Source organism: Rhynchophorus ferrugineus, unplaced genomic scaffold, assembly GCF_030347505.1.
Source record: "Rhynchophorus ferrugineus isolate W39M unplaced genomic scaffold, kcgeb_rfMv2 rfM2, whole genome shotgun sequence".
NCBI lineage: Eukaryota > Metazoa > Arthropoda > Insecta > Coleoptera > Curculionidae > Rhynchophorus > Rhynchophorus ferrugineus.
In genome coordinates, this window is record NW_027472581.1 from 5,962,606 (window position 1) to 5,988,595 (window position 25,990).

Sequence of the window (25,990 nt, forward strand, 5' to 3'; positions counted from 1 at the left end):
AACCCACATTAACCATTTTTATTGTTTACTTTTTACGTGAGAAAATGGCTATTTACGAAGCTATTTTAAGCAATACGGCATTAATCCTTATCGAATTAAGTACCTTAAATACAGTGTGCAATTAATATAGATCAATATGGTTCCTTACAGCATGTAAATTAAATAAATATTTTCGGAGATATTACAAATTTAAAATTTGCGTTTAAAAATGTGTAATGTAATAAAAATTGTATGAATTTAGATTTTCCAAAGATAGCAGGAAATCTTCATAGTAAGTATAGGGGAAGAGGAATTGTTTTACTTCAAATTTAATGCGTGCAGGCCAAGGGCAGTAATGAATGAACCAAAAATACTGGATCGATTTTAATCATGTTTTCATTGAGTGACATAGGCATATATATTTTATGCCCGTGCAAAGTCGGAGCGGGCCGCTATGTTTTTATATACAACGTTCATATTTTTTCTGTAGTGTATTTAATTTAGTATCAGCATTGCACCCGTGCGAAGCCGGGGCGGGTCGCTAGTATAATATAAATATAACAGATACTTGTTGCCCTCTGGGCAGATGGTGGAACTACTAAGAGTTATAAAAACATTATTTATTATAATATTTTGCTGTCAGCTGTTTTATTTGACGGGCTCCTGGAATATATCTAATATTGTTAACAATACTACAAGGAACAAAGCGAAGCAGGGAATTCTGAAAATTTCTTAATAATTCCTTCGCCAGAATATAATTGAATAGCGCTTACTTGTAATGTCTTTTCTACTTCTTTCTCCTCCTCGGCTCCGGACAGTTCCTTGTCGTCGTCCATGGTTTCATCTTCGTCTAGTTTCAAGGTGGCGCTGGTCAGATGCGACTCGCGCTCCCTCTCCAGCGCCAGCTTGTACACCTTGTTACGTAATGTGGATCGGGGTATTCCATAGATGACGGCCGCTCTACGGGTGCCCAGCTTTCCCGATTGTATATCCCTGAGGGCTGCCTGGAGTTCGTCCTCTGTGTAGGTGCGACGTCCGGCCACAGCCGACATCCTGGGCTTTGCTCTGAAGTCAGAACTGAAAATACCGAACGAGGTCAGTTATGATAACGGTTTATATCAAAAGGTTTTTATAAAAGTTGTCACAGAGTTGATGTTAGTTGAAAAGAGTTGAAGACTTAGTAGTATCTCAGGCATTTATTGACAAGTATTCTTATTTCAAGTGCATTGAGCATATATATCAGGTCTATAAGTTAGTTTTAAAGCATCTATAAAAAATGGTGTTCCCAAATTTAATGTAGTAGCAGTAGCGACCCACAGGGGTCATCTGTGATATGGTTTCAGTTTAGTATATTGGTAAGCCCACATAACCCGGTCCAACTTGTCATTCCAGGGCAAGTCTCTGTGATCAGGTATGCTTCATGCATTCCACCGCCTGGTTTTAGGCCAGAACAAAAAAAATCAAAATCAAAGAATTGCACTGTTTCGTCGGAAGATACTCGCAAGATCAAATAGATTGATTCGTTAGTTAATTATAAAGTATATTTGGACTTGGGTTGCGAATATAGTGTGGCATATAAGATATCAAATTGACTGGCAATTCAATACACTGCCAAAACAATGTTTTCGATTAATTACCAATGCTTATAGCTACATAACTAACGAAGAATTGTATGATGTCCTCAAAATCAAATGGATATCGATGTAAAACATGAAGAAAGAAGGTTACTAAATTGATATAAATACCAATATGGAAGTAATATAGCTATTGGACAACGCTACTGTCGCGGGTTCGAATCCTGCTGAGGCTTGGTCATAAAATTTATGTTTGTGATTGTTCTAGGTAAGAGTGTAAAATCCGACAAGGAAAATGATCCCAGTTACGCCAGTAACCAGGCTGGGTAACACCGGATGTCTTCTGGGGTGATTTCTAATGTTGGTCACTCGCCAGTCGATAGGCTTAATGCCGAGGACCGTGGTTCGAACGTTAAACTGTAGGTCCAATCACTAAACAATCCAAGAGGTTAATGTGACTAAAAGCAATATAACATTTAACATTTTATTGGACAACGCGCAGGAAATCAGAAGATTCAAGCGAACCAAACCATACGAACTCGTATATTATATAAATGTTACTCTTAACTCTTAAGAAAAACCTAAGTTAAAGTTTGGATTGGTTCACTTTATTGTATATAATGATTGTTTTATTCATTTACAAGAAAAATCTAATGAATCAATCTAAATCTAAATCAAGTAATCTAATCTAACCAAGGTGTAAACTGAATAAGTGTTAGAAATACGAGTAAAAGGACTCCAAAAGTAGATTTCACTACGGAGTTATCGGAGATAAATACATAAAGATATTGCACGTTGCAAACTTTTGCTGTTGATTTTGGAATGTCGAGATTAGGTTATACCAACTATAGTTGTTTTGAAGATCCCATGATCACGTTCTCTGCTTGTCAGAAGTTTATGTTTTATGGATATATGTTAGGATATAACCATAGAAAAACAACTGAAACAACTCATGAAATAAAACCACAAAGAAACGACAACCATTTTGTCTGAGGTCGTTCTATCCCCTGAAAATAAAGCAACAGTCATTTAAAAATATTTACAGGTGTGGTTTCTAAAGCACTAACAAAAGAAAACTAATAGATTATTTTACTCATTCAAATTACCCACTAAATTACCTAACTGAAAACAATTGGGAAATTTACGTTGTTAATATCTGTCTGTTTTGGTAGTTTTTGTTATTGATATTACTGTTTGCGGTTAGAATTTAGCATTGCATTGTCGAAAATACCTATTGCGTGCAAATATGGTGTATCAAGTCGTTATCAATGTTTATTAAAGAGCTACACGGTGACATCGAAATTAAATGGATCCACAGGTTTATCTAATATTTACGTATAAAAAACGAGAAATTATTGATTTATACAAACAAGAAAGTAATACAAGTTATAAATAGAATACATAGCGATTTAATTATATTATCTAATAAGGGGCATTTTATATAGGTATAGATAAAATAGAATTTGCAGGAAATTAATTATATTAGAAAGTGAATCTTCTGCCATTTGTATTGTACAATACATAATGGTTTTCAGAATAAAAAGTTATAAATAAAGTGTTAGTGGAATATTAACAGGGAAAAACTTTCAGGAAAAATAAACTAACAGGAATGATAGAGCTATAGCACTAAAGAAATATAAAAAATTAAAAAGCTTTTTGTCTTTTACTTTTTATATATTGTCTAATAGAAACGAAAAAAAAAATATATGCATGGAGAAAACGAGTCTCTAAGGTTCAACAAAAATTACAATATACTAGAACTATAAAAAATATATTATTTTATATTGCAACATTTAGTACTTACAAATATATATATATATATATTCGGAAAAAACATTTTGTTCAGTGCGAACTTCAATAATTTCTATTTTTGTTATTGTTTGATCGTTTTATTCGCAATTTAGAGTCCCGCATGAAGGGATATTCTCAATACTTAAACCTACTTCGGCTGCAGTTCCCCAAAGAAAGAATTATCTTTGGATCATTCTTGTATCTGCTCTATACTCGTGATATCCCAACAAGAAAAGAAACAGTACTAAAAAGAACCAAACGACACGAACTTGTATAGTGTATAAATGTTACAATTAATCTTAGTTTTATTTTAATTTGTTTGATTTGCTTGTATATTAATACAAATTAATAATTGCAAGTTCAACAGAACACTAGTAATAAATGAATTTGTAAATTAAGATTGTGTTAAGAACGTTTATTGTAAGATGTAATTAATAAAACAATTCGTAAAATAAATTATTTTGGTGTTTTCGTGTCCATTTTCATAGTTTACTAACGGTGCACACACAAAAAGTGCTCTTTTTCCTAAAAATTCTTATACCCTACATAAATAAATGGTAAATACATTAGAATATTATAGAATGGTTTTTCCAAATCAGCAGAATAATACAAATTAAACCTCAGCATAAGCTACATTTAAAAAATCACAGTAGATATGTAAAATTATAATTTTATTTTATAATTAATTTATTACTACTGTTCTACTACTGTACTTTCATTATGTATTTCCTAGATTGAAGTTAAATTAGGCTATTTAATTAGCATAAGATTAAACAATTATACACATCATAAGCTTTTAACATCAAGAAAGAAATCAGAATATGAGGTAAATTACCTCCTTGATATTAGGCAATTAATAAAAGAAAAACGAAAAGCTAGAAGAGTATGGTACAGAACCAGAAATGCTGTAGACAAAACAATATTTAAAATAATTAGTAATCAGACAAATCAAAAAATTCAGAACATTTAGCTAGCGTATTCCATAGGATATTAGGCGTCGACGAGTCGATGAGTATTTTTTCCCTTCAAAAAGCAATACTTTATCCACACGCGAAATTCCTTTTTATCCATTTTTTTACACTAATAAAAGTTGCTTCACTCAAAATGCTATAATTCATAAACTAATAATCAGATCACAGCTCGTCTATCATCGACAGCTGTCAAATTTATACACGCATCTTTTGTGGGTTAGTGCTAGCTAAAAAACTGGATTTAATTCCAGTAGTGCCATCTATGTGTCAGGCCGGGGACTTGTTAATATATTAACTTGTTATTAAGATTGTACTAGTATCTAAAAAAGGATGTTTAAACAAATTGCTTGTTTAATTGAAAATGTTGCAAAAAATTCAGAGATTGTCTCAACCTGTTGTCACAGACCTCGCGAACAATTATCAATACCAGAACCGATGTTATTCGAATGATTTAATAAAGCGGTAGATAATTGAAACAGACGCTTCGGGCCGGTTCAAGACAAACAACATGCAAAGCGTGCAATTTATTTTCCACCGTAATAAAGCAAAAATAACCCATTGTAATAGACGGACGGCTTCAAGATCGCTTCGTTTTCGATTCGTGAAATTGCCAGTTAGAAAATTAATGCCAATATATTTCTCGCGATGGCAAAAATCGCCAAGTAGGACAAGGCCGAGCCGTTTGCATTATCTCGCAGTTCGCAAAACAACTAATCTAACAACATACGATTTGGCTGAATTTTTTTGTCGTCATTTAGTATACATCGTTTCATAAAATTTAAGAGTAAAATTAAAGAGAATATTGGTTTGAAGATTTTAAAAAAGATTTGTAACAATTTTCGAATTTAATTTCGATTTCAAAATATTAAGTAATGCAAGGCTTATTAAAAAAACTTCAGTGCTATGTTCGATGCTGTTTAAGCGCAATTTGAAGAAGTTCTTGCGTCGTTTCGTGACCGTCGACGAAACATGTATACACTGGTACACGCCAGTTGACACAATACTTAAAAATATCTCCGGATTTGCAGCATAGAAAAGAATAAACCATATTGCCTTTCTTTTCTAATAGTGGTACATTCTTTTCAAGCCGATTGGTACGGTCAATCAAGTCAAAACAACCAAAAAAATCTAAAATATTTAGATTTTGTGTTACATTAATAATTCTATAGGAATAGTAATTAAATTATTTTTCATACACTGGTTTTAAAATATGGAAGAACAAAGGTGAGTGCAGAATGTAAGGTTAAACTTTAAAAATTATAAAATCCAAACAGCATCAATTTTATATATAGTGGGAATGTTAATTGCCAAATTTATAACACTAAATTTATAATAATTATTTTTATTTATATTCATTCTCAACGACAGCTAATATGTATCAACATATGCCAAAATGTAATGACAACTGGAATAGAGAAGAAAATGATTCTTACTATGTTGGAAGTAGGCAAGTCATTAGTGGGGTTGGTCCATCAAGAATAGTAGCAAAAATTGTAGTAACTGGTAATAGTTAGACATTTATTTTAACCGCAATATATTTTAGTAATGATTGAAATTTTATTTTATAGCTAAGATGTAGTTAGAATTTGTTGCGAGTAAAAGTCGAAGAATGTGAAATTCAGAGAATCAGAGAAGAAGAAATTAGACAGCGTTTTGCTAAGATATAAGAAGTGTACAGTGATACTTTGAAATAATTCAATTTGCTAACAAAAGTAGACTTCGATCAAATAAACAAAATATAAAACTATCAATGACACCTGATAGGATCCAATGACAAGGAAAATACAATGCATTATTTTATAAGAGTATAGGTAAATAAATTACTGTTTTGTAAAAATAATAACGTATTGACTGAGACTTCTTTCAACTTAAAAGTACGATCATCCATTCATTTTAGGCTAGTAAATGTACAATAGGTTAATCGAAAGCTCGAGATAGTCTATTAATTTAGAGTTTTTGTTTATTTTTATTTAGTTATTACAACTATTATTATATACATATTTTATTTTAAAACTCTTTTTTGTGTTCAAAATCTTAGTTGATTATTTTTTAACTTTCCGTGAATTCCTTATTTCTTTTTTGAGGTTGTTTCTATTTTTTGTTAAAAATAGTTTATAACATATAAGTAATGACAATGAATCTCCGTATTGTTTCTTCGTTTGACTTATGGCTTTTCGTTTTTCTTGCAATTTTATATATTCGACCAACTACATTGCATGTAGTTTACATTTTACATACCATTTACGATGTTATCTTGGTGTCAGTGTTCCTACATACATTCCTTACATATTCTTATAAAATGTACACGTTTAGACATCTTTTTTTTAATACCCACTATAGACTAAAAAAAACTGATATAGTTTAACCAATCACAGTCAATGCACGACATCAAAATTTATGACGTCAACAATGTTGCTGCATTGACTTTTTTTGTTTACAACGTTTATCACTTTGAAATCTCTAATAATCTAACATTGTCGATCAGTACCTACGCAAATAGACTTTAAAACGGATTTTACATTACAAACTGTATTTGGCAGTATATTTGACGTCATCTGTGACGACTATTTTCACAAATATAACATAATTAAAGAGCGTTAGATGATCATTAATTTTTCACATCCTTTGCCATTTTGTCAGTTTTGAATAACGCTCTATCCTGATAATTTTGCTAATATTGGGTTATACCAATACTGCTATACTTCATATACAAACTCTAAATGTATATAAACAATGTCATGATTTAATAAGTGCAATTGAGTTAAAGCCTACACGTCTTATGTAAATAACTGAAAAAATATCTACAGAATTAACTAAAAGAATTAGTAAACAAATATAACCAAATTTGTCTTGCCTAAAGGCGCATGTGCAGAACAAAGTAGTCATATAGCACATCCTGTTTCTCTAGCAGTAGTTCTTAGATTTTTTCGATGTGGTATTCAAATGTTATCAGGGAAGATAAGAAGAATTGGTGGCTAGCGATTGAAGTTACTCCATAAAACATTTACGATGTATTTAAAATATAAGCATTAATTTTCGCAAAAGCGAAGAAACCGCAAGTATACTCTTTACTAGACGAGAACATTTTATTGGTCTATAAATTGCGTTATCTATTTGTTTTAATACAAAGATCCGCATTCGGATTTTTAATCCTGGAACTACAGCGGAGCCATTTCGTTTTTAATGTTATCCGAATTCAGGCCAAGGATTTAATTTTCTAAACCCTAAAAGGATCACAGACACGAGCAAAGCCTCCTGTCAGTCAAATCCAATTCCAGTACGAATATTAAAACGCCATATAGAAACCAAACTACTATGACGAGGTCTCGTAATATATACAATATAAAATGCACTCATAATATGTGTCAAAATTATAAGTTAGTTGCATCGAAAATATCACCAGTATTAGAAGGAAACTATATTAACCGTTATTGAACAATGAAACATTATGATATGACGGTTAGTATTTACAATAATTTGTCAAAGTATTTTTTAAATCTGTATGAGTTGTTTTCAACAGGGTTTTTAAATACACTGTAGCGACCTTGAGGCATGTCGAATTTTCGGTTTTCGGTCGGTCTACAAAATACCCAGAAATATAATCCAAGATGTTGAAAATGCGCGGGGTGCCAGCCCCTGCTGGCCAACTGGAACACGAATAGCTAGCAACCCCGAGACGTTTATCTGGGAGATTATTGAAGGGTACTTTGGATCATCAGTATCTGACCAGCGTATTGTATTTTACACATTTTTATATTACTTCAATAAATAACGGTCACATAACGTAAACACCATTGTTTCTTTTCGTTTTACCTCCATTCTCCTACTCTCTAAAGTGGTGACCCCGACGGGATCTTTCGCAAAATTGGATTTGGACTCGTGAATAGAGGGTACGTACAACATGGTGTATTTTACGAGGGCGTTATATTTTTTTTCAACATTTTCAATACTTTTAATATGATTTTTTTTTCGATTTTACTTTTGTTTCTTCAACATTACATTCATTCAAACATTTGTTCCTCATTAAATTTATGTTAGTGCTGGAACAATGAACCCCAAAATTTCATTTCATTATTTCCATTTAATTTTTTTAAAAATTTTTGTCCAAATTTTATTTCTTTCACAATCTTTTGAACTCTTAGAGATTTGGACATCACTATTTAATCATCAGCGTCTCGACTAAACATTTCTTTCGGCGCTATGTTTCAGTCATAATGTCTTCCTTCGTTCGCCGTCTCAGTTATATTGGCAGACATTTTGATTTGAAAGGCTTTGGGCAGCTTCGGTCCGATACCGTCGTTATTTATTTATTCTCAATTACCGTAACGTATGTGCCTACGGATTAGTCACAGAGCAGCTCCAGAAGCTAGGTACCGATTGCAGTCACCGTAGACTCATGTATTCGCCGAGGTACCAGAATTGCCAACGTCTCATCATCAAAGAAAATAAGCTACCACGTCGTCGAACAAGCGCATCTCCCTCAGCGTCGATTACGGGAGCCCTGTCCGAAAAATCGCTTATTTTCAACGTCGTCGATAGACCACATTCAAGTGCCAAATCGACGATGAAGCAACGATATCTGTAGGACCGAAAAATATCAACAGCCGTACCAGATCGCAACCGTATCAACCACAACCGTTTTGATTTATCATATCTTTCAAAGCTCTTTTCATACAGCACAGTTTTTTTGGTATATCAGAATTTTGTATTTGATATTTTTGTCATATCTTTTTTGTATTTTTATTTGTTTAAAATTGTATGTAAAATTCTGGCAGAAATATAATCCCAAATGTCGAAAACGGGCGGGGTGCCAGCAGCGCCAACTGGAACACGATAACCAATAGCTGGCAATCTGGAGACATTTATCTGGGAGATTATTGAAGGGTACTTTGGATCACTCAGTATCTGACAAGCGTTGAGTTCAGACGTGCCACCATCGACTGCCCAAGCCTCGTCAACAGGTAAACCCAGCGCCAATTCTTTTATCTATTTTGAATTTTCCACATTTTTATATTACTTCAATAAATAACGGTACATAATGTAAACACCACTGTTTCATTTCGTTTTACCTCCATTCACCGAAACCCTAAAGCACCAATATAAGATACATATCATTTTAAGGTAGTGTTCTGGGTCCAATCTATATCTTCTATATACAGCCGATCTACCCACCATAAAAATATCACCTGTGGCAACATACGCAGACGACATAGCAATCTTAGCATCTCATGAAAATCCAGTCACAGCAGCAATGAACCTACAAACCCCTCTGGAGTAAATACAACTACGGTTGAAAACATGGCGCATTAAAGCCAATGAAACCAAATCCACCCATATAACTTTTACCCTGCGTGAAAGAACATCTCCACCAGTGAATATCAATAATTGTCAACTTCCCCCAGCAGAGGATGTTAAATATCTTGGTATGCATTTACGTTGATGCCTAACCTAAGGAAGAGGCACATACTCTCTAAACGAAAAAAACTTGGACTTAAATTATATCAAATCTATTGGCTTATCGGGCGCAAATTCAAGTTATCATTAGATAACAAGATATTGCTGTATAAGTCTGTACTCAAGCCTATTTGATTATATAGAATCCAACTATGGGGAACCGCTAGCAACTTTAAGATATCCATCATACAACGGTTCCAAAATAAAGTGTTGAGTGCCGTTGTCGATGCTCTCCGTACTATGTTTCAATTTTTTTCAGTTCATTTCTTTTCTTCTTTATATGTTCCTTCCAGCGAAGTTTTTCAACAAAATTCCGAGATATTTAGCGTTGGTTTATAAATTATAGTTATAGTTTATAGATTTTATACGGTCTTTTTATAGATGAACTGCACATGTACAGATTTACTTCCATTAGTTCTTATTTTCCAAGCTTGTATCCAATTATTTATATTGTCACTTGCCTGTTGTAATTTTCGTGAGGCTTCTTCACTATTGTCTCCAACAGCTATAATCGCAGTACCATCAGCAAATGTAATCATCGTAGTATTATCCATTTGTGGTATATCACAAGTGTAGAGTAAATAAAGCATTGGTCCCAGTACACTTCCTTGTGTATAATAATAATGTGATAATTAATGTGATAGTAAGCTTCTTCTTGTTTGACTCTAAACATTCTGGTTGTAATGTACGATTTTAATAGTTCATTGTGTTGTTTTGGTAGCATTTTCTGTAGTTTATGAACAAGGCCTTCATGCCAGACCTTATCGAAGGCTTGTGCTACATCTAAGAGTATAATTGAGCATAATTTTTGACTTTCGTAGGCTTTTTCAATAACATCTCCTATTCCGTGGACCTGGTCAATTGTTCAATGCTTGTTAATAAACCCAAACTGGTGTGTTGGTATTAGATTTTTTTCTCTCTATGATCGGTTTTATTCTTTTCAACAGGAGTTTCAAAAACCTTAGATATTACTGGCAGCTGTACATATGTTATAATCTAAATGCTGTATTAATCAAGTCAGTGAGTTTTATAATTCCCTTGGTAGTTTTTGCAGTAATTCTTTTGTTAATAAATCGTAGCCTGGTGATTTCCTGGGGTTAATGTCAGTTATCATCTATCAATCATCATATCATTCATCGAATTTTTAGCTTCTATGTCCGGTAAATTATATTCAATATTAGTTTCGTTTGCTTTGAAAGTTTTTTTCTAGATATTCAGCAAATGCTTGTGATTTTTGGTGATTGTCACGTGCCCAATTCCCATATAGGTCTCTTATAGGTGGACTGTGTACACATGAATATGTTTCAAAGTGATACAACGCGATATTTCGTTAGAACCAATAACAAGTGTATTTCAACGTGTTTGTGTGAAGTACTTTGAAAGGGTATCAGTGCATCCCAATGTACTCACTAAGCAGCTAAATATGCGACGTGATAGTGAAGTGCGTCTGGTCTGACTATTGGGTATTTATAGACTTTAGAGTAAACTTTAGAATAAAACTAATTAATTAAAACAGTATTTTATACAGGAGATCACTTAGCATATATAATACTAGCGACCCGCCCCGGCTTCGCACGGGTGCAATGCTGATACTAAATTAAATACACTACAGAAAAAATATGAACGTTGTATATAAAAACATAGCGGCCCGCTCCGACTTTGCACGGGCATAAAATATATATGCCTATGTCACTCAATGAAAACATGATTAAAATCGATCCAGTATTTTTGGTTCATTCATTACTGCCCTTGGCCTGCACGCATTAAATTTGGAGTAAAACAATTCCTCTTCCCCTATACTTACTATGAAGATTTCCTGCTATCTTTGGAATATCTAAATTCATACAATTTTTATTACATTACACATTTTTAAACGCAAATTTTAAATTTGTAATATCTCCGAAAATATTTGTTTAATTTACATGCTGTAAGGAACCATATTGATCTATATTAATTGCACACTGTATTTAAGGTACTTAATTCGATAAGGATTAATGCCGTATTGCTTAAAATAGCTTCGTAAATAAGCCATTTTCTCACGTAAAAAGTAAACAATAAAAATGGTTAATGTGGGTTATCCCTAAAAGATAAACATATACCATCGCGGACTTTTTTGTAGACCTTTTTATGGTGTACAATACTGTAGTACATTAATTTGATCTAACTCGTAGGGTTAGGCAGCGTTTTTGCTAATTGCTAAATAAGCCTAAAAAAATAGGTTAATTTACGACATCACGTTAGAAACCTCTAAAATTAGCAATGTTGCCTTAGTATATTATGCATGTATTATACATATAAACCTTCCTCTTGAATCACTCTATCTATTGAAAAAAACCGCATCAAAATCCGTTGCGTAGTTTTAAAGATTTAAGCGCACATAGGGATATAGGGACAGAAAAGGCGACTTTGTTTTATACTATGTAGTGATAAACATAACAAATACTTATTACCTTCTGGGCAGATTGTGGAACTACTAAGATAATACTTTCGCTTATATTTGTTTAAAACTAAAGTTACTAAAGTTTCCCACTGGACACTGAAACTATCTGATATTGTATTAGTCAATTTACTTTTGATAATAAATCCCCCTCGTAGAACTTGTTATATATTATAATATATTTAATTCATATATAGAGCATTATGAAGTATTATTTGATAAGAAATAATACATTTTAACATGTTGGTAATGCGACTCAAGTACAATGCATTCTATTGATAAGTATTTAATACTTTTTATTTAATCTATTTAATACTATTTTTGTAGCTGTCCTATCTAAAACACATAAGATTTTATTAATAATTATTAGCGTTCGGAACTTTCGTCGACTTGACGTTCACTCATGGTCGTAGCAGGCGCGTGAAAAATGGGCTCACGACGAAAACTATGCCACAGTGTTCGTAAGGGACTCAGCTGTCACATACTCAAGTCACGACCTTTAAAACATACATGCGCGCCATCTACGGCGTTTGGCTCCATCATATTTGAACCACCCTCGTATTATCGTACCCGCTGTATTCCCCAGAGCTTTCCTCCTCCGACTGTCAACTTTTCGCATCAATATTTTGCTCGTAGTTTTTTTTGGGATGGCATCCATAAATTGCCCGAAAGATGGACAAGATGTATATAATCAAATGGCTAAGATTTTTCCATTTTCTTGAAGATAATGTAGTTTTTTTTTGCAAAAACCTGTAATGACTTTCCGGTATATCTGTTATACTGGGTGGAAAAATGATATTGTCAGTACTATGTAAAAATATGAATATTAGTAAAGAAAAAGAAAAAAAATTACATTGTTTTATATATTTTTTCTTTTTTTTTAATATGATCTTTTATTTATTATATAAAAAAAAAACAATTGGATCTAATTGTTCTCAATTTACATCTTGTCCCTCATATATGAACCGTGACGTTTAACATCTAATGGCGGTCGGAATAAGTAATTACGCCCACGTAATAGATATGCCCAGTTTCTTCGCTTGTTCTTGCACGCGGTGCCCTCACACACAGCCAACTGCTATCGTAACGTTTACTTAGCACCTGCTAATGTCTGCGGCTGTAAATTCGCTATAAAGATATCTAATAAACGGCGACCATAAAATACCTACCGTTTAAGCAAACAAGCGTTTACAGTGACACTTAGTGATCATATTGTATGATCGCTATCAATGACCGATAAAGTTGTGTATTAGACGGGCGTTCACTATCAAGGTTAGAAAAAAAACTGCGCATATGTCTCAGACCGCAGAGCAGTATTTAGTTACTTTTAATTTAATGGTTTTTAATTATTTCTTACATTATGCTTAGTACAATCTTAATTTACAAATTAATTTATTACTACTGCTCTGTTTTACTTGCATCAATACAGAAGAACGACGATTGCAGAATAATAAAATGAACTACAGAAATTAAGATTAAGAGTAGCGTTGGGAACTTTCGACTGAAAACGACTATCAACTATTTAGTAATTGATTACTTTTTACGATCGATTATTTCAGCTTATCTTTTCGGTTCGACTGATTTGACTACATTTTACCATCGACTGTTTCAGTCATTTACTTTCAGTTACTATTTTCGAACTTAGTTTTATTCGCCTGGTTTTTAAAGTACTGGCTGATGTGGCGTATTTATGCTCACACAGATCTATATGTAATATGTATGTTTTTATGTTTTGTTTGTAGTATGATTGTAAATAACAATATATTTTACATTAATATAGCAGCATGAATATTTGAAATGAACATATGAAACCGTATTTTTCAAGATTTTTTATTAATACAATAAGATAAGAAGAACAACATTTTGATTGATAAATAGAAAAATAATTTTGGCTGCATTTATGTTATCTTGGCAACTATTGGGTCTTTTTTTATTGTTGTGTATTAGACGGGCGTTCACTATCAAGGTTAGAAAAAAACTGCGCATATGTCTCAGACCGCAGAGCAGTATTTAGTTACTTTTAATTTAATGGTTTTTAGATTTTTTTAATTTAAGATATATATACTACTGTGAATAATTTTTTAAATTATTTCTTACATTGTGCTTAGTACAATCTTAATTTACAAGTTAATTTATTACTACTGCTCTGTTGTACTTGCATCAATACAGAAGAACGACGATTGCAGAATAATAAAATGAACTACTGAAACTAAGATTAAGAGTAGCGTTGGGAACTTTCGACTGAAAACGACTATCAACTATTTAGTAATTGATTACTTTTTACTATCGATTATTTCAGCCTCTCTTTTCGGTTCGACTGATTTGACTACATTTTACCATCGACTGTTTCAGTCATTTACTTTCAGTTACTATTTTCGAACTTAGTTTTATTCGACTGGTTTTTAAAGTACTGGCTGATGTGGCGTATTTATGCTCACACAGATCTATATGTAATATGTATGTTTTTATGTTTTGTTTGTAGTATGATTGTAAATAACAATATATTTTACATTAATATAGCAGCATGAATATTTGAAATGAACATATGAAACCGTATTTTTCAAGATTTTTTATTAATGTAATAAGATAAGAAGAACAACATTTTGATTGATAAATAGAAAAATAATATTGGCTGGATTTATGTTATCTTGGCAACTATTGGGTCTTTTTTTATTGACTTTTTTGATTTTCTAAGTCTCTCGATGTTTGTTCAAGTCTTTTGAATGTTAAAAAAATCTTTCATTAAAGTTTCAACAAATAATAATATTCTTAATGATAAAATATTCCTTATTAAGTATAAATAATTGATTGTATTAAAAATGATACAATGGTTAAATAGTTAAAGATTGATTGAGAAGATACGATACAAATATTTATTGGCCATTACTCCATTCCTCTGTACAATGAAGTCAAATATATAAAATATAAAAATAATTTTACATAATTCAAAATGAAACTGTTATTTTGAAGCTAATAAATTACAGCAACTATCTCTCTCCTTTTCTTTTTCAAAGAAATTTCGAAAACAATTATGTACATCTCCGTCTAACTTATCGCAGAGTTGAAAAAAAATTGGTAAGAGTAGTAGTAGAGCCACATGTTGGGATTAAATATAAATAAACCAATTACTTTTATTATATTATTACTTTTCGAATATTAAAATGTAATTAAATATATTTGGGATCATTATTCCATTTCTTTGTTAACACTGCCACTTGTTAATTTAAAATTAACTGATCTGCACAGCACAAAGAATTAAACAATTATCTCCGTCCTATCGTCTCTCAAAATTGGTACGGGAAGGAATTCGTATATCTCCTTCTGTTATCACGAATAGAATAATAGTCAGTGTGCATTTAACTGAAATAGTAATTACTATTTTCAGTCGCTAGTTTACTTATTATTGACTAGTTCGACTGTTTTGTGATTATCGACTGTTTCTACTACTTTCAGTTGATAATTCCCAACACTGGTTAAGAGTGAAACTTATACTCTATACAAGTTTGTGTGGTTTGGTTTGCTTCTTCTGGCTTCCTGTGCGTTGCCCAGTAGCTGTATTGCTTCCACTTTGCTATGATTTAATAAATTTTCATGTTATAATGCAGAATCTTGGATAATTTCGTCGATCCATTTAATTTCAAGGTCTTGGTGTAGTTCTCTGTTGATTATATAGTGATAAACATTGGGAGTTAATTGAAGAACTTTGTTTTGGTAGCGTTGGATTACTGGGTGGTTTGATGTATTAATGCAATCCGATATTTGCACCCCATGAGCCAAAATAGGCTTTATGATTGTCTGATAAAGTAGAATAACGTGATGTTTCCTACTCAATCTAAGACGAGTTTCTAACTAATACTAGTATCATTCAACCAGTTGTTCTGTTCGCCTGATTTAGGTTTGCCGAACGAATAAGCCGCTTCTAAGAGATAATTTTAATTTAGTTGGTTTTGCAAACGGTTTCTGTGCATTCCAGAAATCAATCTCAACAACTCTTCCGAAAACGGAAAAAAATGTTCGCACAAACTCATCGTAGATTAAATTCGAAACATTACACACAAACAGTTCGCTAACAGTTCGGTCCTGCTGATAGAACCCATCAGGAACACTATAAGAATTCTACGTCTTACTACTTTTTAATTACAGTAGTACACTGGTGATATTTTGTAATGATAGATATAGAAAAATTAAAAAAAAAACATTATTATTCTTGAAATTGAAGCCTTCATTTGAAATGCTTAGAATGATCCAAATTACGTCAAATATGTGCCAATTTGTTCCATAATTTGTGGTCATTTTGTTAGTCAAAAAAATGGGAGAAACGATTTTGACAAGCCTATTTTGAGACGAATTTTTCACCTGCAAAATGTTCGCCACAGAGGGGACAATCTTGCCAATAAACGAACAAAACAGAGGACAGGCAAAATACTATAAACTGTAAGTATTATAGTATTATTTAATTCAGTTCAAATGCGTGGATAACTTGTGAATGGCAGTATAAATTGGAGAACATATCATTATACTAGCCAACATTATTTAGGTATACCAATATTCATTCAACAATCGGAATGAATATTAATGTTGCAATTTAAAATAAAGCTTTGTTACATTCATATTCATTAGACTCGATCTCTTCTGATTATAACTTGGTGTGTTTGATATGCGTTTCTCAGATGTTTTTTCTATACTGATATCGTTTTAGGGTTTATTATATGACTTGGTGAATGGAGGTAAAACGAAATTAAACAGTTATGGTTACATTAAGGTGTGAACGTTATTTATTGGAAATTATATAAAATTTTATGAAATACCAATAGATAAAAAGGAAGGGGCGCTGGGTTTAGTTGATCATGAGACTTGGGCAGTCGATGATGGCACGTCTGAACTGAACGATGGTCAGACACTGAATGATGGAAAGTACCTTTCAATAATCTCCCAGATAAACGTCTTGGGGTTGCCAGATATTCGTTATCGTGTGCTAGTTGGCGTTGCTGGCACCCCCCATGTTCAACAACTGGGATTATATTTCTCGGTATTTTGCAAACCGTTATTCCACGATGTAAAATTCGACATGCCTCCTCAAGATCGCTACAATGTTAATGTTAACATGTGTGCATAATTTATATCTACAATTTAGCTTGTTCTTGTAGATGTATATTTGAACCCTTTTAAGATTCCAAAGAGGTTTGATAATTCGCTTATATGATAGCTATTTGAACAGGTGGGTTCAAACTTTCACAGAGCGTATTGGCCATGTTGCTTAAGTTTGGATATATCAGTTTACATAACATAACTAAAGGATTATATCGGGACTAAACTTATTATGGAAAGACATAGTGTTGAGAGAATAATGCAAATTATCAAAAATGTTGTTGTTGAATACGGCAGTTAAAATTTAATCTACTATTCATCGTTTAGAAGAGAAATCCGACTTACTGATTTAAATCTCCTATATACTTACACAATTTAACTGACAAAAAGATTAAGATAGACAGCCAAAGACAGTGCTAATTGGGTTATTAATAATGATACTGTTATAAATACGTATAGTTTAAAAGGCGTTACGGTTTTAGAGTTTAGAGCCTAACGGATTCTTTTGTAAGAGTTGTATATAGATTTGTATCAAGTTGTTCAAGAGTTCCATAACTGTTATTGGAGAAATGTATAAGTTTATGATGTTTATTTTACAATGGTGTACATTGGATGGACATTCTTAATGAATAACCAGTTATATAATAACATTATTTTTGAGATACTGTAATAAGAAAACAGTAATGTTTTGCTATTTCTGATTATGGTACTCGTTCAATTAGGTAAACGTGATTTAATTCCATAAGTTATAAAATTATATATAAAAATATATATATACATATATATACATATATATATATATATATACATATATATATACATATATATACATATATATATATATATACATATATATATATATATATATATATATATATATATATATATATATATATATATATTGTATGAATTGACTATGTCGCTTAAGCCTGGATATATCAGTTTATATAACAGAACTGAAGGATTATAACGGGACTAAAGTTATTATGGAAAGACTTTGTGGTGAGAGAATAATGCAAATTATCAAAAATGTTGTTGCTGAATACAGTTATAATTTAATCTATTATTCATCGTTTAGAAGAGAACTTGCTGATTCAGATCTGAGTCCTATATACTTACACAATTTAACTGACAAGAGGTTAAGGTAGACAGCCAAAGGCAGCGCTGATTGAGAAATGAAACCTGAATGAGGATGGATAATTGTACTCAAGCAACACAGTTACAAAATAACATTTGTTCATAATAAACTAACTAATGATACTGTTATAAATACGTATAGTTTAAAAGGAATTAAGGTTTTAGAGTTTAGAGCCTAACGGATTCTTTTGTAAGAATTGTATATATATTTATATCAAGTTCTAAGAGTTCCATAATTGTTATTGGAGAAATATATAAGTTTATTTTAAAATGGTGTACATTGGATGGACATTCTTAATGAATAACCAGTTATATAATAATTTAATTTTTCTCTATATTTTTGAGATACTGTAATAGAAAAACAGTAATGTTTTGCTATTTCTGATTATGGTACTTATTCAATTAGGTAAACGTGACTAAATTCTATAAGTTATAAAATTATATAGCACATTTTCTGACGCCAATTTAACAGAGGTGATTTTTTACTTACACTTAAACATCTGTTTTTTTGAATCGTTTTTGATAAAATTTGTTTATAGTTTATATCAATATTGCGGTTATGCATGAAAAATACTTTTTTGTGTGTTTGTGACTTCAAATGGTTTCAACCTTTTAAAAGTGTTGATTTGGACATCGAAGTTTGTCTTCTGGACGGTCAAACAAATATGAAGTTATTACTCGATGGAACCACTAATGATCGACGCTATCAACTACAATTGAGGCTGTTATTATGATAAGGATTGACCACATGTTGCAAAACCGATGAAAAACATTCTTGAAAATATTAAAATATTATGTGCCACTCCATCCGCCGTATTCAGACTTTGCTTCTTGTCATTACTTATTCCTGACATATGTTTTTATTAAGTTACGAAAATAGGTTGAGCCGTGGATAACCTCAAAAGACATAATTGATATGGTTACGGATTCTGTCAAAAGGTTTGCCGACTCCCATCAAAGAAGATTCCAGAAGCACGTGAACAAGGAAACTTCTAAATGTCAACATCATTAGAATTACCCAAATGGAACAAAATCTCCTGATCTTGCAAATGTTTGAATACTAAGAGAATGTGGTGGAAAATTTGTTAGTTGTAGTTGTTTGTTAGAACATTAAGTGAGGTTAAAGTTAACAGATATGTTATCAAATATATTTTAACATTATAGTATGTCTAAAAATTACACTTAATTATACAGCCACAATAGTTTATGGGTTAGAGTTAAAACCTCTTTTCACTATTGCTTTCAAGAATGTTGCATACGTAACTGGACAACGTCCGTAGAAGAAAGCAAAATTAATCAAAATATTAGTTATAATTAAACGTTATTTAAGCGTTTTGCCAAAAACAATAAACAATAGATAATTAGATTAGATTAGATTAATTAATTAGGCTTTAATAAGTTTTTCGAAAAGGAACGAGATAATGCAGGCCCCCTTTTGCATACTATAAGTTGCTGCAATTTTATTGAAAATGTTTTAGTGTGTTGCTTCTGCGCTGAATATTAGTGTAGGTACTGTAAATAACATCGCTTACAAAATGAAGAACAATACGTTAGATTCAACCAAGAAAACTTGACCATTTTGATATTGGCTCTATACGAGATCGAATATACGAAATGTTTAAGAACAATGAGTAAACAAATTATTTTATCGATATAAACATAATTTAATAAAATTATTTCAGAGACAATTGTTAGTCTGGAGAGTATACATAGAAGAGTTAGGGGCATGCAGCTTTTGGAGGGATATAAGATATCCCTTCATACACGCTCACAGGTCATAGGATTTAAATGGCGTAAAGATAACCCTCGAAGACCTCGTCTAATGGAACGGTCTTCCAGACATTGCCTTAAAAATAATTCCATTTTTAAAGGCACACAATAAGATCAAGGAAGATAAATTATTTGAATTTGTGTATCCTGAATATTTCAAAATGGTTCGTTGGGGTACTCTTGGGCAAGACAGTAACAAAAAAAGTGCAAACACAACAAAAATTTATGAAAAAAGGTAAAAGTTACAATAGCATTTGATTAGGTATTGTTGATTATAATATTTACTAATAATTAATTGCAGCTATTTTGTAATTCATGCAGGGAATAAGAATGGTTTTATTCTTGGTGCCAGAATCCAGAATTAGCGTTTTCCTCCAAATCCAATGACGACTATCTTGGAGAAATGAACCATAACATGTTTTTGTTATGGTTTGAAAATCAATTGTTAAAAAACCTGTAGGAACCATCAGTTATTATTTTGGACAGTACACCACATCAGAGCACATTGGTGGAAAAAATCCTAACAATAGCATCAACAAAGGTTGTAATGAAGAAATTGCTTTCAAAACATTAATTGAGTTTTGAAGAGGCTATGCTAAAAACTGAACTAATTCAAATTGTTATTAGGTATAAATGAAATGTTTCATTGCGTTTTTTTGCAAATATGCCCGAAAAAAGATATACCGTAGATCAGATGGCTGAAGAATATGGTCACATTGTATTATGACTTCCTGCCTATCACTGTATATTCAATCCAATGGAGTTGATATGGGAGGTAGCAAATAATTATTATAACAGATATGCTGATCGAGAAGGATTCCACCAAGAATTGTTTGGATATGTGGAAGGAAGCATTGTCGACCATAACACCTTCGGTTTGGATGAATTCGATAAGCCATACAGATGAAGTAATTGATAAATGGTGGATCGTGAATATGTTTTAGACAGATTAGAAATTAAAATTAACAGCTTAGTGATTGACATACAATGATTCGGAAAGTGAAAGTGACTAAAGGAAACTTTCAGGATATATGATAATGCTGAAAATTCCTGAGACAGAGTGATGAGAGTGGAAACAACTAAAAGTATGCATAAAATTAAAATAATATAAATGTAAAAAATGGTATTGTAAGTCGTGAAAAATTTGTGTACGCAGATATGATGATTTTAATTGTTCAGAATTAAACATGGACTTTAGGTTAAAATGTATGAGGAGAGAATGAATACTAACTGTTGTGTAGATATGGTAAATGCATTAGGCAGAATTCAGTGATGAATTTTATCAAGATACACCATTCTTAATAACAGGTAGTAGCAGAAGAAATAAAAAATATAGTGATATCAAGATAAACTTGACAAGTAAACACATCATCGAACGAAACAAGAACTAAACGTAAAAAGTAAATATGATATATAATTGTTAAATAGGTGGATTAGGTCTACAGGAGGATAACACTACTTAAAAATATGTGCCTAGAAGTCTACCTCATGGGTGGTGTTGAAAAGAGTTTAATGCAAATATGATAAGACAACTCTAACTTACAAACTATTATACGTATGTTCTTAACTGTAGTTTTAACTCCTTCGATAATATATGCATTAGATGTACCATAATCACTACATAGTATAAAACAAAGTCGCCTTTTCTGTCCCTATATCCCTATGTGCGCTTAAATCTTTAAAACTACGCAACGGATTTTGATGCGGTTTTTTTCAATAGATAGAGTGATTCAAGAGGAAGGTTTATATGTATAATACATGCATAATATACTAAGGCAACATTGCTAATTTTAGAGGTTTCTAACGTGATGTCGTAAATTAACCTATTTTTTTAGGCTTATTTAGCAATTAGCAAAAACGCTGCCTAACCCTACGAGTTAGATCAAATTAATGTACTACAGTATTGTACACCATAAAAAGGTCTAGAAAAAAGTCCGCGATGGTATATGTTTATCTTTTAGGGATAACCCACATTAACCATTTTTATTGTTTACTTTTTACGTGAGAAAATGGCTTATTTACGAAGCTATTTTAAGCAATACGGCATTAATCCTTATCGAATTAAGTACCTTAAATACAGTGTGCAATTAATATAGATCAATATGGTTCCTTACAGCATGTAAATTAAACAAATATTTTCGGAGATATTACAAATTTAAAATTTGCGTTTAAAAATGTGTAATGTAATAAAAATTGTATGAATTTAGATATTCCAAAGATAGCAGGAAATCTTCATAGCAAGTATAGGGGAAGAGAAATTGTTTTACACCAAATTTAATGCGTGCAGGCCAAGGGCAGTAATGAATGAACCAAAAATACTGGATCGATTTTAATCATGTTTTCATTGAGTGACATAGGCATATATATTTTATGCCCGTGCAAAGTCGGAGCGGGCCGCTATGTTTTTATATACAACGTTCATATTTTTTCTGTAGTGTATTTAATTTAGTATCAGCATTGCACCCGTGCGAAGCCGGGGCGGGTCGCTAGTGTTAGAATAAATTATATTTGAAAGCAGTATTTTTGTTTAATTATTTTATTTTGAACTAGAATTTTGTTGTATGTCAAAGCCAAACTGAACTAAAACTCAGAGTTGATTCGGCAACAGAGCGACGTTTTGACGTCACAAAATTCGATGACGTATATACAAATAAACTTTGAATAAACTATAGGTTAGATAGTGATTCTTAAATTGATATAATTATTTTTTGAATATAATTCCAGATGGTGATTCCGAAGTGCTAAACTTGGTTACAACTTTATATGTGGAAGATTGCCTTCTATGCCTCTTTGTCATGTAGCTCACTTGTCACGAATATTGCGAAAAAATCTGGAACGCTTGATGATAAAACGTTGCAGATCGGTATTTTAAAACAAATTATTGCCCAGCTTTCTCTCGGATCCGTTCCTGTAATCTCGCCAATCGGATTGTGTCTATATATACAATTTTTTTCGGTATCGCCGCGATATGGAGCTTTATCAGCGCCGAGTATAATTCATATAACAAACAACAAACAATGATCGGTTATCAGTCAAAAACTGCACAAATAACAGGAGATAAGCGGGTTTACTAACCTAGCACAACGGGGAATACGTTTGATAAGGATAATTTTCGAAAACCTCTCTCGAGTTCGAATAAAAATTGCACCATCTGCGCCGCTTCGTTCGTTTTGATGCGTTTCCATCGAATCGACGTCGACTCGATCAAGTTCGTTCGATTTAGGCTTATCGACTCGTCGAAGATCGTTTAAAGGTGCATTAAAATGATTCAGGATTGTTTGTAAATATGTTTTAGATTCTTATTGCAATTTTAATCAGTTTAATATTAAGTACCCAGACGGTTATTGATAAGATTTGATAAGATTTACATTTCGTTTGAATGAAAATATACATTAAAATATTTCTATCAAAATAAATTTAATCGTGTTCAAGTTTCGTAATTACTTTTTATTATTTAATTATTACATTGTTACTAGTCGTTTCCGAGTAACCTACAATTTGTCTTTATGACTATTTATTTATGACTAACTTAAATCTAGGTATATAACTAGGAGGACTCATCGGCCCTATCTTAGTTTCTGGTGAAGTAATGTTTATATATGTCACTGCTGTGTCTTTTATTATAGGCACCTCGCTACACAATATTAGATCGTTTTATTCTTTTGAGTCTGTGTCCTGCTCTGGTGGTATCCAAAAGTTGCAAAACTTCAATATTCTCATGAGAATGGCGTCTTTCCTCATATCTTCTTGATTTCTTGGCTGAATGTGGGTATCTTGAAGGAGGTAATCAATCCTATAGTATTTGGGTGCACCCAAAATACCTCTCAGGACTTTTCTAAAGTTATGACTGTTTTTGTTTATGTTACTCTTTGCAGAAGATCCTCATAATTGAACTCCGTAGGTCCATATAGGTTTCAGTATTTGCTTATATAATAGCATTTTATTATGTACTGATAATTGTGATTAGCTTCCAATTAGCCAATATATTTTCCTATATTTCAATTCCAGTTATTTCCTTTTCTTCTTTATATGTTCCTTCCGGCGAAGTTTTGCATCAAGGTTCATTCCGAGATGCACGGATTGCTAAATACTTTGTAGCGAATTGAGGCATGTCGAATTTTACATCGTGGAATAACGGTCTACAAAATACCCAGAAATATAATCCCAGATGTTGAACACGGGCGGGGTGCCAATTGGAACCCGACACCGAATAGCTGGCGGCAACCCCGAGACGTTTATCTGGGATATTATTGAAGGGTATTTCGGTCATTCAGTGCTCAACCCTCGTTTGGTTTAGACGTGCCACCATCGACTGCCCAAGCCTCGTCAACAGGTAACTCCGCTGCCATCCTTTTTATCTTTGTATTTTTCTCATTTTTTATATTGTCAATAAATAACGGTCACATCATGTAAACACCACTGTTTCATTTCGTTTTACCTCCATTCACCGATCCACATCATTTACCCTAAAGTGGTGACCCCGACGTGATCTTTCGCAAAATTGGGTTTGGACTCGTGAATGGAGGGTATGTAGAAAATGGTGTATTTTACGTGACCGTTATATTTTTTTTTGTTTCAAAATTTTAAATATTTTTAATTCGATTCTTTTTCAATTTTACCTTCAAGATTCATTTTCATTTTATTCCGATTAATTTCATTATTTCCAATTAATGTTTTAAAATTATTTTTTTTGTCAAAATTTTTATTTCACAATCTTTTGGAATATTTTTACATCACTGCTTAATCATCAGCGTCTCGGCTAAACATTTCTTTCGGCGCTATGTTTAAATCATAATGTCTTCCTTCGCTCGCCGTCTCCGTCATAATGGCAGATATTTTGATTTGAAAGGCTTTGGGCAGCTTCGGTCGGATACCGTCGTTATTTGTTTTTTCTGAATTAACCTAACGTATGTGACTACGGATTAGTCACAGAGCAGCTCCAGAAGCTAGGTACCGATTGCAGTCACCGTAGACTCGTCATGTCTTCGCCGAGGTACCAGAATTGCCAACGTCTCGTCGTCGAAGAAAATAAGCTACCACGTCGTCGAACAATCGATCCTCCCACAGCGTCGATTAGGGGAGCCCTGTCCGAACAATAGCTTGTTTTCAACGTCGTCGATGGACCACATTCAAGTGCCAAAGCGACGATGATGCAACGGTATCTGTAGGACCGGAAGATATCAACAGCCGTACCAGATCACAACCGTTTCGAACTATCATATTTTTTCAAAGCCCAGTTTACACAGCACATTTTGTTTAGTATATGTTTTTTTTTTTGTATTTGATATTTTTTGCAAACATTTTTGTATTTTTGTTGAAGTAATTTTATGTAAAATTCTGGCAGGGGAGTATTGTAGCGAATTGAGGCATGTCGAATTTTACATCGTGGAATAACGGTCTACAAAATACCCAGAAATATAATCCCAGATGTTGAACACGGGCGGGGTGCCAATTGGAACCCGACACCGAATAGCTGGCGGCAACCCCGAGACGTTTATCTGGGATATTATTGAAGGGTATTTCAGTCATTCAGTGCTCAACCCTCGTTTGGTTTAGACGTGCCACCATCGACTGCCCAAGCCTCGTCAACAGGTAACTCCGCTGCCATCCTTTTTATCTTTGTATTTTTCTCATTTTTTATATTGTCAATAAATAACGGTCACATCATGTAAACACCACTGTTTCATTTCGATTTACCTCCATTCACCGAGCCATATCATTTTTACCCTAAAACTTAAATGATAGTATTATTTAATGTTATTGGAGCTTGTACAGTCTGATTGTAGGTG

The 25,990-nt window shown here is 32.6% G+C and overlaps 1 protein-coding gene across 11 annotated transcripts in view; it reads right to left on the reverse strand.

Annotated features, from left to right (window-relative positions):
• The window catches only part of Eip93F (Ecdysone-induced protein 93F), a 414,251-nt gene that overhangs the window by 33,370 nt on the left and 354,891 nt on the right, over positions 1 to 25,990 (reverse strand). For all 11 annotated transcript variants that reach the window (XM_076394732.1, XM_076394729.1, XM_076394723.1 and 8 more), the window contains one exon: positions 753 to 1,056. In XM_076394732.1, the coding sequence (XP_076250847.1) occupies positions 753 to 1,056 (304 nt within the window). The remainder of the gene's footprint in view (positions 1 to 752; positions 1,057 to 25,990) is intronic.